Source organism: Natrix helvetica, assembly GCF_964273705.1.
Source record: "Natrix helvetica genome assembly, chromosome: W".
NCBI lineage: Eukaryota > Metazoa > Chordata > Lepidosauria > Squamata > Natricidae > Natrix > Natrix helvetica.
In genome coordinates, this window is record NC_138555.1 from 66,290,152 (window position 1) to 66,303,206 (window position 13,055).

The following is a 13,055-nucleotide window of genomic DNA, read 5'->3' on the forward strand; positions in this document are numbered from 1 at the left end:
TGTTCTACAATGGTTATAATTCGGGACACCATGGTTAAGCACATCATGTGGTCATTAAGCAAATCTATTCTTTCAAATAGCCATTTTTTTGCCAGAAAAACACTTCTGTGATTGCAGGATGGTGTAACGGGTCATAAATATGAGCTGGTTGCCAAGTGCCTGAAATATGATCACATGACCATGAGGTTTGTGTGCAAGAGTCACAAATTCAAGGACGGGTTGTAAGTAGCTTTTAAAGTTTGTTGTAACTTTGGTTGTTAAACAACCAGTCCTAAGTTGAGGACTACCTGTATTAACAGTGTCCCCTCAGATACTTGACAGAGAGGGACATCCGTAAAAACACCATATTTTTCATTTCTCTTGTTTATTTTGCCTATTATTACTTTCATTATTATATTTCCTGTGATCTTGATTTGGCAGGTGAATTGGTGGCTTTGAAAAAAGTAAGGCTGGACAATGAAAAGGAAGGCTTCCCTATTACAGCTATCCGTGAAATCAAGATCCTTCGACAGTTGATTCACCAGAGTGTTGTCAACATGAAGGAAATTGTTACAGACAAACAAGATGCACTGGATTTCAAGAAGGACAAAGGTAGTCATTGTCAAAGAAGGTTGTTCAGAAATAAATTGTGTGATTATGGCTTGTGCTTCAAATCAGGTGGCTTTTTTAGCTGCAATGAACATGCTTTGTACATAAAACATACCCACATACGCACATTCTTCTACTACGCATGCCCAAGATGGTGTCCTGTCGCGTTTGAGGAGAGCTTCGGGGAGATGATTGTCCTTCTTGGGGCTTGCAGGGGTACCCTATTCCATCGTTGGTTCCAGGTCCAGTTATGAGAACTTCCTGGGACCTCGGGGATACCCTTGAGCTGCGATGTCCTGCCTTATAGCCGGACTATCGTGAGTGAAATGGGGCGGTTAGCGGTGAAAGGAGAATGGAGAGTGTCAGCGGCTGCCAGCGGTGTGGTCAGCAGCTGGGGCAGAACGCCCGGCCTGGGGTCTCTACAGCTGCCGCTCCCCACGCCATGGTGTTATCCCGGTTGCTCCCCCCCTCCTCCTTGCTTATGAACATGATAAATTAGATCAGTGGGGCGGGGCTGAGGCAGCTGGCATGGATACTAACGCCAGCGGAAGATGGCTTCGGGAGTTGGCGTGGGCGCAGTTGGAGTGGGGGGGGTCCTTCGTTGTGCCCCCCCCGTATTACGGCCGTTGCCTGGGCCACCGTACTGTGCCATTTGGCCCCCCCTCCTGTGATATTATGGACTGGGTCAACGGAGTGCGGCCCTGGCGATGGATGTGAGTGCGGCTGGCGTGGGCGGAGCTTAGATGTTAGAGTCGGAGTTGGAGCAGCCGCCGATGCTGCCGCTGTCCTCGTTGCCGCCATCACTGGCCGCTTCACCACCTCGCAAGCTAGCATCTGCTGCGATTTTGGACAGCTGTCCGTTACCCTTACATATTGTCCGCAACACCGACTATTTTTATGATGGACATAAGCTTCCTGCTATCCCCTTGAACACTGCCGGCTGCCCCCCCCCCCCCCCCCCCCGTGAACATGTCATCTCATTCCATCTCCCCATGATGTCATCCCGTTTGGTTGATGCCACACTCTCCTCTACGTTATACTGCGACAGAACTTTATTCCCTCCGGGAACTCCCCCTTTCCCGGGGATGGCCTTCTGACCTATCAAGATGCTTCCTTAATGATGGATCTTGGGATCCCAAGAGGTGGCATGCGAAGAAGAGACTTCTTAAGGGTTTTTTACAGGGGCTTTTAAACCAAATTTTATGGGGGGGAGGGGTGGGTTGATTCGGATGGCTCAGACAGGCTTGGGGGGGAGTCTGCCAGGGCACAGGCCAGAGCTAACTAATGGGTGCGGGTTGGGAGGTCTAGGAAGGGTTGGGATTCCGGGGGAGACATTAAGCCATTCCATTGGGGGGTTCACCATCTCTACTGTTTGTGGGAGAGGCAGATATGGTGGGGGCCAAGGGCCAAATGATCTTCGGAGGACGCGGGTTTGCTGTTTAAGAGCGATCGCGCATTCCAACCCTCATTGCCCTTCTCGCACCCCCGGGTGCTCGGGATTACAGGACCCTGGTCTCCGGCTGGTGTTGCTTAACGCCAGGTCCGTGGTACATAAGGCTCCCCTCATTTATGACCTCATATAAGAGGGTAGAGCGGACCTGGCGTGCATTACAGAGACCTGGTTGAGCCATGAGGGGGTGTGTGCCCCTTAGCGAACTATGCCCACCAGGCCTCCGGGCGTTTCACCAGCCGAGAGCCCAGGGCAGGGGCGGGGGGGTGGCGGTGGTTATTAGGGAAAGTCTCAGACCTCAGGAGGTCACTGTGCCTCAGATAGGCGGGTGTGAGTCCCTCTTTGTGAAGTGGGGCCTTGGAGCTCAGGTGGGCCTTTTTGTTACGTACCTGTCTCCCTGCTACGTTTCATCAGCCCTGCCGGAGCTGCTGGATGTCTTAGCTGGATTGGCAGTTGATTTCCCCAGGCTCATGGTCCTGGGGGATTTCAATCTGCCTTCCATTGGCGAGACATCTGAGTCAGCTCGGGAGTTCATGGCTTCCATGACAGCTATGGACCTAACTCAGTTAATTCAAGACCCCACCCATAATGGGGGACACACGCTCGACCTGATTTTTGTCTCTGGGCAGTGGATGAATGATCTAGATTTAGGGGATATTACTATTCAACCCTTGTCATGGTCTGATCATTTCCTCATCAGGCTTGACTTCCATACTGCTATCGCCGCAGGGAGGCGGAACCGACTAGATAGTTCCGCCCCAGGCACCTGATGGACCCCGAAAGGTTCCTGATGGAGCTTGGGACTTTTCCTGAATCCCTTGCTCACAACTCGACCGAAGCCCTAGTGGAAGCCTGGGATAGGGCTGCCGCTGGGGCCTTGGATCGTGTTGCGCCTTTGCGGCCTCTGACCTGGTGTCGATCCCGGGTGGCTCCCTGGTTTACAGAGGAGCTCCGGGAGATGAAACACCAGAAAAGATGCCTAGAGAGTGGCTGGAGGGCCAGCTGGTCCGAATCTGATCGAACACTAGTAAGAATTCATATTAAATCCTCCTTAGTGGCGATAGAAGCGGCAAAACGGCAATATTTTTCCGCTCTTATTGCGTCCGCAGATAACCGCTCAGCCGCCCTGTTTAGGGTGACCCGCTCCTTACTTAACCAAGGAACTGGGGAAGACCCCTTGCAGGGTAGGGCTGAAGAATTTGTTCAGTATCTGCAGGATAAAATCGCTCAGATCCGGACAGGCTTGGACTCTGACTGGGTAGATTTGGGCAAGCCGACAGGGATGAATCTTGAGGAGACAATCTGGGATGGGTTTGACCCTGTGACCCCCGAAGGCATGGACAGGATTATGGGGAGACTCAGTGCTGCCACTTGTGTGCTGGACCCGTGTCCCTCTTGGTTAGTTTCGGCTTCCCGGGAGGTGACACGAGGCTGGCTCCAGGCGATTACCAACGCTTCATTGAGAGAGGGGTTCTTTCCCACCGCCTTGAAGGATAGGGGGAGAAATTTTAGCCCCCTCAGAGAAGGCTCACAATCTGGGAGTTGTCCTGGATACGCGGCTTAGTTTAGAAGAACACCTGACGGCCGTGACCAGGGGGGCCTTTTGCCAGGTTCGCCTGGTACGTCAGTTGCGCCCCTTCCTGGATCGGGATGCTCTGTGCACAGTCACTCATGCCCTCGTCCTTTCTCGCCTGGACTACTGCAACGCTCTCTACATGGGGCTGCCCTTGAAGAGCACCCGGAGGCTTCAGCTGGTCCAGAATGTGGCCGCGCGGGTTGTCATGGGGGTACCTAGGTGCTTCCATGTTACACCCCTTTTAGGCGTCCTGCACTGTTTGCCAGTTGTTTTCTGGGTGCGATTTAAGGTATTAATTATGACCTTTAAAGCGCTCCATGGCTTAGGCCCAGGGTACCTGCGAGACCACCTACTGCCACCAGTAGCCTCCCACTGTCCAGTACGATCCCACAGAGTTGGCCTCCTCAGGGTGCCGTTGGCCAGACAGTGTCGGCTGGTGACCCCCAGGGGGAGAGCCTTCTCTGTGGGAGCGCCTTCCCTCTGGAATGAGCTGCCCCCGGAGCTTCCCATAATCCCTGACCTCCGGTCCTTCCGACGCACCCTAAAAAGTTGGCTTTTCCAGCAAGCCGGCCTGGCCTGTTAATTTTAACTCATTTTTAAATGTATTATCTTAAAAATTCGGTTTGTTTTTTTTGGATATGTATTTAATTTCTTTTTAACTTTTGGGATGTGTGTTTTTTAATGTTGTACGCCGCCCTGAGTCCTTTGGGAGACGGGCGGCATATAAATCCAATAAAAACAACAAAAAACAAAACAAAACAATGTATTGTGAGGAGGTATATTTTAATTTTGACTGAACTGCCAAAACTTCAAAGGCTTACCTTATAAGAAACATCTGGGTGAGAAGTATCCTATTCATCTTGAGGATCTTTTGTGAAATTTTGAGAGGAGTTCTATGCTATGTAAGATAATCAGGATAACTTTAATAAAAGTTAAGGGGAGGAAAGTTGCTATTCTTAGGAAGAGAAATTTAGATATACTGGAATATTGGATCCAATTTTTGTTGCCATGATATTAAAAAATGTAGAGTGCAGAGAAGAGCAACAAAGATGATTAGGGGACTGGAGGCTAAAACATATGAAGAACAGTTGCAGGAATTGGGTATGTCTAGTCCAAGGGTCGGCAACCCGCGGCTCCAGAGCCGCTTTTGGCTCTTTTATCCCTCTGCTGTCGCTCCCTCCTTTCATTCCTCTGCTGTGGACAGAAGTGGCCAACGCCAACTCCATGGCCTGCCCACTGCTCTTGCAGTGCCTTGTGCAGAGCAGTGAAATTTAGCATGCTTCACAATGAGGGAGACAGGGTCCCCTCCTCCTCCTGGAGCCCATTACGACATGGAACCACAATACAACCCTGCCCCAGTTGCCCCTGGCAACAGCAGCGGCGTTGGCTGCGGCGTGGGTCAGTGTCTCGGGGCGGAGAGCAGGTTGCGCATCTCCCCGAGTGACCAAGGCACATCCAGCATCAACAAAGGCCGGAAGTAGCTGCCCGCCATTTCCTGCTGCAGTTGGGCAGCAACACCCAGGTAGAGATGAGGTGCAGGAGAATCAGAATCAGAAAGAGAGAGAGAGGGAAAGATGGGGAGAGAGAGAGAGAAGAGAGACAAAGAATGACAGATACAGCGACACAGAGAGACACAGACACAGAGACAGCGAGAGATCGAGAGAGAAACAGAAACAGTGAGAGAGAGAGAGAGAGAGAAAGGTGAACAACACAACCAAGGCCGGGTGTGGCAAGAGGTGGCTGGGAGGGGAGGGGTGAGGTGGGGCTGGGAGGGGCAAATCATTTAACCAGCAAATCATTTAACTGGTTCTCTGCCCTAATGACCTGGGTAGGTGTGGCTGGGGGGGGTGTCATGTGACTGGGTGGGAGTGAGTGATGAATTGGCCACGCCAGTGGTGGGTTCCTGCCGGATCGCACCGGATCGCGTGCGCTCCCTTTCGGCACTAAACCAGGATCGCGCGCTCCCTTTCGGCGCTAAACCCGGATTGCGCGCTCCCTTTCGGCGCTAAACCCGGAAGTACGGTCTTGCCCCGCCCCTGGCGACGCGACGACGCTTGCCTGCGCTCCACCAGCTCGGCTGGGAACGGAGACGTTTCTCTGCTCAGCAATGTCTTCAGTGGAGTGGTGGCAGCCTGGCAGGCTGAGCCTGCGTCCCTTTCAGGCGCTCCGCTCCGCTGAGGAAACGTCACCGATGTCTGACTCCGAAGGCAGCTGATAACTGTCAGATGGCCCTGGCCCCATCTCTGCCTCCAACACAGAGCACTAGTCAGAACCTTCCCCAGACTCCAGGACTGGCCCAGGTTCCTCCCCAACCTCCTCACTGTCCGGCGGGCCACAACACCCACCCACTCAGTCACATAACCGATGCTGCAGAGACAGGGCGATTTCCTATGTAATATCAACTAGCAGAGTAAGTGAAAGATGTGTAAATAGGATTTAATCCTCTAGGCCAAGAAATGGGAAAACAACAAAATGGAAAGCGCTGGTTTATGCTCTCAAGCAGTATATTTAGTAACTAAGCAAGATCCTAAACATGGATTAATAAGACACATGAAAACCAAAACACAGAGATGAAACTTTATCCGTACAATTTACTACCTTCGGCTCAGAATTGGAACTACGCTTCCCAACAGCCCCCGTGGCTTTTATCTTTAAACGGAACCTAGGTCATTGGAAAGATGATTTTAAAAACTATGAGAGGAAGCCAGCAGGCGTGCTTGGGTTGTCTTAAAGAGGACGCATCTAATTCAGAAGCTTTGGTAAGAAAAGCGGGAAGGTTGCAAAGCAAGCGGAAACCTGGCGGCAAGTTCCAGTGTCTGAAAGACCAGTATTAGCAGAGTAGCCCATTATTTGTTTTTAAGAAAATGCAGAAATAGTGAGGGAGGAAAATGAAGTTGGCCAGGTAAAAAGTGTGGAGAATGTGAGTAAAGAAAGGCGGTTCCAACGAAACGAGGCAGAAGCAGCAGAGAGAATATAAAAGTGGCCATTGATGCAGGTGGTGCCTTTTGGAGAGGATCCCGAGCATATATGTCAACAATTTAGCACATAAGACCGATGGGCTATAGGGAAGGTTGGAGCGGAGCAGTGATGGTTATGGGGGTGGCGATCTTAAGCCGGCAAGCGCAAAAAAGTATCATTGAGTGGCAGAACAGAGCAAACAGGCACACATCTCACGGCGCTGGAGGGACTCGCCCATGCGCCGTCTACTCGCAGAAGGTCCCAGACTCACGGCGCCGTGAGGTGTGCACACACTGTGTGTATTCCCGAGAAGCAGGAGAAGACTTGGCCGGACCTTTCTGCCTACCTTCACAGCGGAGCTGCTCTGAAGGCAGCTCCTGTGGTCTGCCCCTTTATGGTCCTCTCTCCCCCCCCATGTCAAAGTACCTTAAAGGGACAGACTGCGGCGGCTGCCTTCCAAGCAGCTCTGCTGCAAAGGGAGGCAGAAAAGTTCTGCCAAGTTTTCTCCTCCTTCTCGGGCATACACAGAGCGTGCACACATCTCACGGCACCAGGACCTTCTGTGAGGAGACAGTGCGTGGGCAAGTGCCTCCAGCGCAGCAGGACGTTCCCCTGGCCCAGGCAGGCAATGGGGCTTGTGTGTGCAGCCAGCGCGAAGAACACAGGGGCAATGGGACTTCAGGCCTCTTTTTTGGCCTGTACTTTTCGGTAGTTTTTGGCACAAGAAGCCTGCAGCCGCCGCCTCTTTTTCAGCACAAGAAGCCTCCAGCCACCGCCTCTTTGCCAGCCGGAACCGAGTGGCAGCGGCGGCTGCAGGCTTCTTGTGCCGAAAACTACCAGCGGCTGGAGGCTTTTGATATGCTAAATGTTCATACTTTTATTCTTTATAAAAGTGTTGGTGTTTTCTCTGTCATTTTCTGTTAGGTGCATTTTATCTTGTATTCGAATATATGGACCATGACCTCATGGGATTGCTAGAATCTGGGCTGGTGCATTTCTCAGAGGACCATATCAAATCATTCATGAAGCAGTTGATGGAGGGACTGGACTACTGTCACAAAAAAAACTTTCTTCATCGCGATATCAAATGTTCCAACATCTTATTAAACAACAGGTAACAGTGTGAATTTATTTTGTATTGGATAGTGAAACCACACTTGGAATACTGTGTCCAGTTCTGGTCACCATGAAACAAAAAAGATGTTGAGACCCTGGAAAGTGTGCAGAGAAGAGCAACAAAGATGATAAAGGGTCTGGAGGCTAAATCATATGATGAATGGTTGAAGGGTATGGTATGTCTAGCCCAGTGGTCGGCAATCTTAAACACTCAAAGAGCCATTTGGATCTGTTTCCCACAGAAAAGAAAACACCGGGAGCCACAAAACCTGGGTGGGTGTGGCCAACTCAACATCACTCCCACCCAGTCACATGACATCCCCCCCCCCCGACATGCCTACCCAGGTTTCATGGCTCAGTGTTTTCTGTGGAAATAGGGTCTCTCTCTCTTCTCTCCCCCTCCCTCTCATTTCTGTTTTTCTCTATTTTTCCTCTCCCTTTCTCCTCTTCCTTCCTTTCTTTCTTTCCTTCCCTTTCCCTCTTTCTTTTTCTTTCTTTCTCATTGAATACGATAGCAAATCCAAAATAAAGTTATTAATTGTAGGAAATTGCTTCTCTGTAATCTTTTCATAGTGAACTAAGTTGATAGAAGCTGGCAAGATTGTACTAACAGCAATAGGATATATATTTTGATTTCTTTTGAGTTTAACAATATAATACGTTATCCAAAATTATAAATAATCTTATTTTCACGTGCATTTTTTTGCCATCTCTGTTATTTTCTTTTAAAAAATCAGACTTGCTTCCAATTTGTGCCTTCTGGCAAACTGCAGTTTTCTTGGCAAGAGATCTAGCTTGCCATTGCTTTCATCATAGGTCTGAGAAAGTTTCTTTCTTTCTTTCTTTCTTTCTTTCTTTCTTTCTTTCTTTCTTTCTTTCTTTCTTTCTTTCTCTCTCTTTCTTTTTCTTTCTTTCTTTCTTTCTTTCTTTCTTTCTTTCTTTCTTTCTTTCTTTCCTCTTCCTTTCTTTCCCCCTGATTTGTTTCCCTCTTTTCCCTCTCTCTCATTCTCTCCCTTCAGCTCTTTCATTTCTCTCTCCCCCTTCTCTCTCTAATTTTTCCCCTCTCTTTTCCCTCTCTCTCATTCTCTCCTTCCAGCTCGCTTTCATTTCTCTCTCTCTCTCTCTCTCTCTCCCCCCCTCTCTCTCTCCCCTTTTCTCTTTCATCTCTTTCTTGCTCGTGGAAGCAAAATACCCTCCTGGGCCGGGATCACAGCGGCAGGGACAGCGACTCCTTCTGCTGCCACCAATGAGAAGTGAGTAGCTGGCTGCACTGCGCAGGAGAGCCATGCTGTGCAGGAGACTCCTCAGCGCCAGACTCAGGTCAGCGCCAGCCACAGTCCCCTTCGTGTTGGCTCAGGAAGGAGCCGCAGCAGCCGTCTCTGGATGCAGAGAGGGAAAGGTTTCAGAGCCCTGCGCAAGGAGAGCCCTGTGCAGCGCAGGAGAGCTGGAGCTCTTCCCTCCCTGCACCCAAGCAGCTGCTGCTGCTCCCCATTCCCCTCCTTCCTGAGCCAACACGAAGGGGACCGTGGCTCGTGCTGACCTGAGTCTGGCGCTGAGGAGTCTCCTGCGCAGTGTGGCTCCCCTGCGATGCATAGCCAGTTACTCACCTCATTGCACAGTGGCGACAGCGGGAGGAGAGTTGTTGTCCCCTCTTCCTTGATCCTGGCCCAGTAGTGTATTTTGCTTGCGCATGCGCGTGCAAGAGATGAGCGCAAGAAAAGGGCTGGAGCTCTTCCTGACACTGAGTTGCCTGCGAAGGACGCGGAATCGCAAAAGCAGGCGAGAGGCTCATGCCTTCTCAGGGCGGAGAGCAGATTGCGCAATTGGGTCAGCAGGGAGCCGCAGGAGAGGGGCCAAAGAGCCACATGCGGCTCGCGAGCCGCAGTTTGCCGACCACTGGTCTAGCCTAAGAGCTGTAGTGGCACAGTGGTTAGAGTGCAGTCCTGCAGCCTACTTCTGCTGCCTGCCGGCTGCCTGAAATTTGGCAATTCGAATCTCACCAAGCTCAAGGCTGACTACTCCTTCCATCCTTCCGAGGTGGTAAAATGAGGACTCAGATTGTTGGTGGCAATATGCTGACTCTGTAAACTGCTTAGAGAGGGCTGTGAAGCGGTATACAAGTCTAAGTGCTATTGCTATAGAAGAGACAGATTGGGGGGACAGGATTACTGTCTTCCAGTATTTGAGGGGTTGTCAACAGAGAAAACGGGTTTGACTTATTCTCCAAAGCCCCAGAGGGCAGGACAAGAAGCAATGGGTGGAAGCTTATTAAAGAGATCCAACCTAGAAGTAAGGACAAATTGATGTTGTGGACACTCCATCATTGGAGGTTTTCAAAAATAGGCTGGGATGGTATATAAGACTCCTGCCTTGAGCAGGGGTCTGGATTAGAGGTTTTCCGAGGTCCTTTCCATCCCTATGATTCTATGTTTTCCAGTGGAGTAGAGGGAGGGGTCACGTGAGGGTTAACACAGCCTGATTGGTCCATTAGACTGAGAGAAAACTTCTTAACCTTCGGCTTCTCCTGTTGGTTCCCAGTTTCCTCTCAGTCTGGTCCAAAGCACTGTGCTTGGTTCCTAGTGAGAAATCCTAAAGTTATTCGATTGATTGATTGTTTGCTAATGAATTTGACAATTGGACATTCTAAAGACTAAATTACTGCTGCGCTCGAAGGACAGTCAGGGAGAGCCCCGTGGGGCGTTTTTCTCCTTCCCCCTGCGAGCCGGGCGCTCCGGTCTGGTCTCCGGGTGTTCGGGCAGCCGAGCGTTCCCGCAGCGGCTATAGCCTCCTCCAACGGCCCGCAACGAGAGAAGAAAGGAAGAGAGAAGCCTTTCGGGGGTGAGCAAACCGAGCCGCAGCGCGACACAAGGCGCGAAGACCGGCCTGCCTTTTCCCTTTGCACTTGCGCCTTCCTCCCGTGCCATTTGCAGCCGCGGACGCGGCGTTCTTCCTTTTTTGCCTCAAACGTTTAAAATTTGACTGTGGCTGGGGAGGCTAGAGGCGGATCGCTGCGCTAGCGGCCGCCCGAAGATATTTCAAACGGGCGAACCTCCGGCGGCCATTTCGGGAGGCCTCCACGTGACCGGGCCTACACTTAACCGGGCAAAAGCGCTCCCTGGGACTCCAAAAGCACACAGAAGAGCCCGATTCTGGCCATTTCTGCCGCCTACGACAAAACTCCTTGAGACATAACGTTGCTTGGACACGTGAGTGGGGCAATGGCGGCGCACTCTGAGGCGGCACAGGCCGCATCCGTGCAGGCCCTGGAGGACAGGGAAGGCCCCTCGGAATCCACCAGGCCTTGGGCGCCCAGACCATCTGCAGCCAACAGGCCTTCTAGAGCAATGGAGAGGGATGAGCTCAGACGCTCCAGGGCCCTGGAAAGAACCATCGCTAGGGCTGAAAAGAAAGCCAAATCTGCTAGGCCCAGATCTAGATCCCCGCTGGCAGAGGCCCCTGGTCGTTCCCCCTCGTTCAATAGGGGGTTTAGTCCTTCTTCCCCCTCAGTCTCCCCGGCCGGGTCTGACAGGAGCGGGGGGCGAGGGGAATCTCCGGCCCCTATTAATTCTCCTGGAGCAGAGGAGATTGATATAGCTGACCCTCTAGAAGGCCCATCTGAAGGTCCCTCCAAGAGGCCTGGCAGGGGGTTGGCTCCACGGGGGCAGGAGTCTGACTATGATGAGGATGAATTGGAACACTTACCTGAAAGTCTGAAGCGCCTAATTTCAGCAGCCATCTCCTGGGGTATCGCCCAGAGGGATAGGGTTCCCCATCATAGCAGGGCTCTCAGCCCTTCAGTAGGTCAAGATCTAGGGCCTCTTCCCCTTCGATCCTGAGTGAGGTTTCTTCCAGGGGGGTAGAACATAGGCAGGATGATCTAGGGTTCTCAGAAGATGAGGAAGCTGCTCCTGACTCCCCCCCCTCTTCCAACCTTTTCCTCCCGGCCATGTTCAAGCCTTTACTCCGGAAGGCTAGGAAGACCACCAAGGTAGGGACAGGGGACCCCACGGTCCCACCTCCCAGGGATCCAGACATGGCCATGTTCTCGAATACTGCCACAAATAAGGAGGAATTTCCTGCTCCTCCAAATTTTTTGGAAGCGACTACTAGCCAGTGGGCTCGTCCCTCCCATTTTTCTTCTCCAGGCAGCAACGACCGTCGCGCCTATAATTTAGAAAAATCCTTTGTACAGGCACTCCAACTGCCTACCATAGACCCACCCATAGCTGCCCTGGTCTCCTCTTCCCCGGTCGTATCAGGGGATGCGGCAGACAAGTTAAAACCAGAGGATAAGAGGGCTGAACTAACGCTGCGGAAGAACTTCAACGCTTCCGCATGGGCGGTGAGGGCGGCAGCCGCAGCCTCGTATTTTAATCGCACGACGGTGATGTGGCTCCGCCAGCTCCAGGATCGGATTCCGATCCAGGACGACCGCATCCATCAGGATATTACCAAGATCATGGCAGCTTGCCAGTTCTCCGCTGATGCGACCCTGGACACTGTGAGGTTTGGCTCCAGCGCCCTGGCCACATCAGTCGCTTCCCGCCGCTTACTCTGGCTTAGGAACTGGCAAATAGACAACAAGGCAAAATGGGACTTGATAGCGGCCCCATTCACGGGCCAGAGTCTGTTTGGGGCGGCCCTGGACCCGATAGTAATAGAAAACAAAGACAAGAAGAAAATCATGCCTACCACCACCAAAAAGACCGAGCCCCGTAATCACCCATATCGTAGACCCTCCTTTAGAGGCTCTGACAGGGATCAGGATTACCGTTTCCAGTCCTACAGACAGGATAGGCAGTTTCATCGGCCTGCTTATCAGGACCGCTCTCGTTACCAGCCGCAGTCCAAACGGCCCTTTCGTGAGGGGGGCGGCCGCCCCTTCCGCAGAGGGAAATGACTCAAACCCGAGTCATCCCATCGGCGGCCGTCTTGCTCTGTTCGCGGACCAATGGGACGAGATAACCACGGACGGCTGGGTCCGAGCCACAGTACGTCACGGGCTGAGGTTGGAATTTCTCTCCAAACCCCCGAGGTTCTTCAAGATTTTTCCCCCCGCCAGGAGTCCGGAACGGCGTCAACTCATGGACCTCGCCGTGTCCCATCTCCTGGAAATTCGAGCGGTGGAGGTCGTTCCAGCTCCAGAGCGAGGGCAGGGTTACTACTCAAATCTGTTCGTAGTCCCAAAGGCCTCGGGGGGTTGGAGGGCAATCCTAGACCTCAAACGCCTGAACCGCTACCTGGTTTACAGGCGGTTCAAAATGTCATCCCTGAAATCAATTCTGCAGAGCATAAGAAAAGGGGATTACATGGCCTCGGTAGACCTAACAGAGGCCTACCTCCACATCCCCATCCTTCAGGCCCACC

General features: G+C 52.0%; 1 protein-coding gene across 6 annotated transcripts in view; it reads left to right on the top strand.

Moving 5' to 3' along the window:
* The window catches only part of LOC309400790 (cyclin-dependent kinase 12-like), a 175,644-nt gene that overhangs the window by 94,746 nt on the left and 67,843 nt on the right, over nucleotides 1-13,055 (top strand). For all 6 annotated transcript variants that reach the window (XM_081969457.1, XM_081969453.1, XM_081969455.1 and 3 more), the window contains 2 exons: nucleotides 421-591; nucleotides 7,497-7,686. In XM_081969457.1, the coding sequence (XP_081825583.1) occupies nucleotides 421-591; nucleotides 7,497-7,686 (361 nt within the window). The remainder of the gene's footprint in view (nucleotides 1-420; nucleotides 592-7,496; nucleotides 7,687-13,055) is intronic.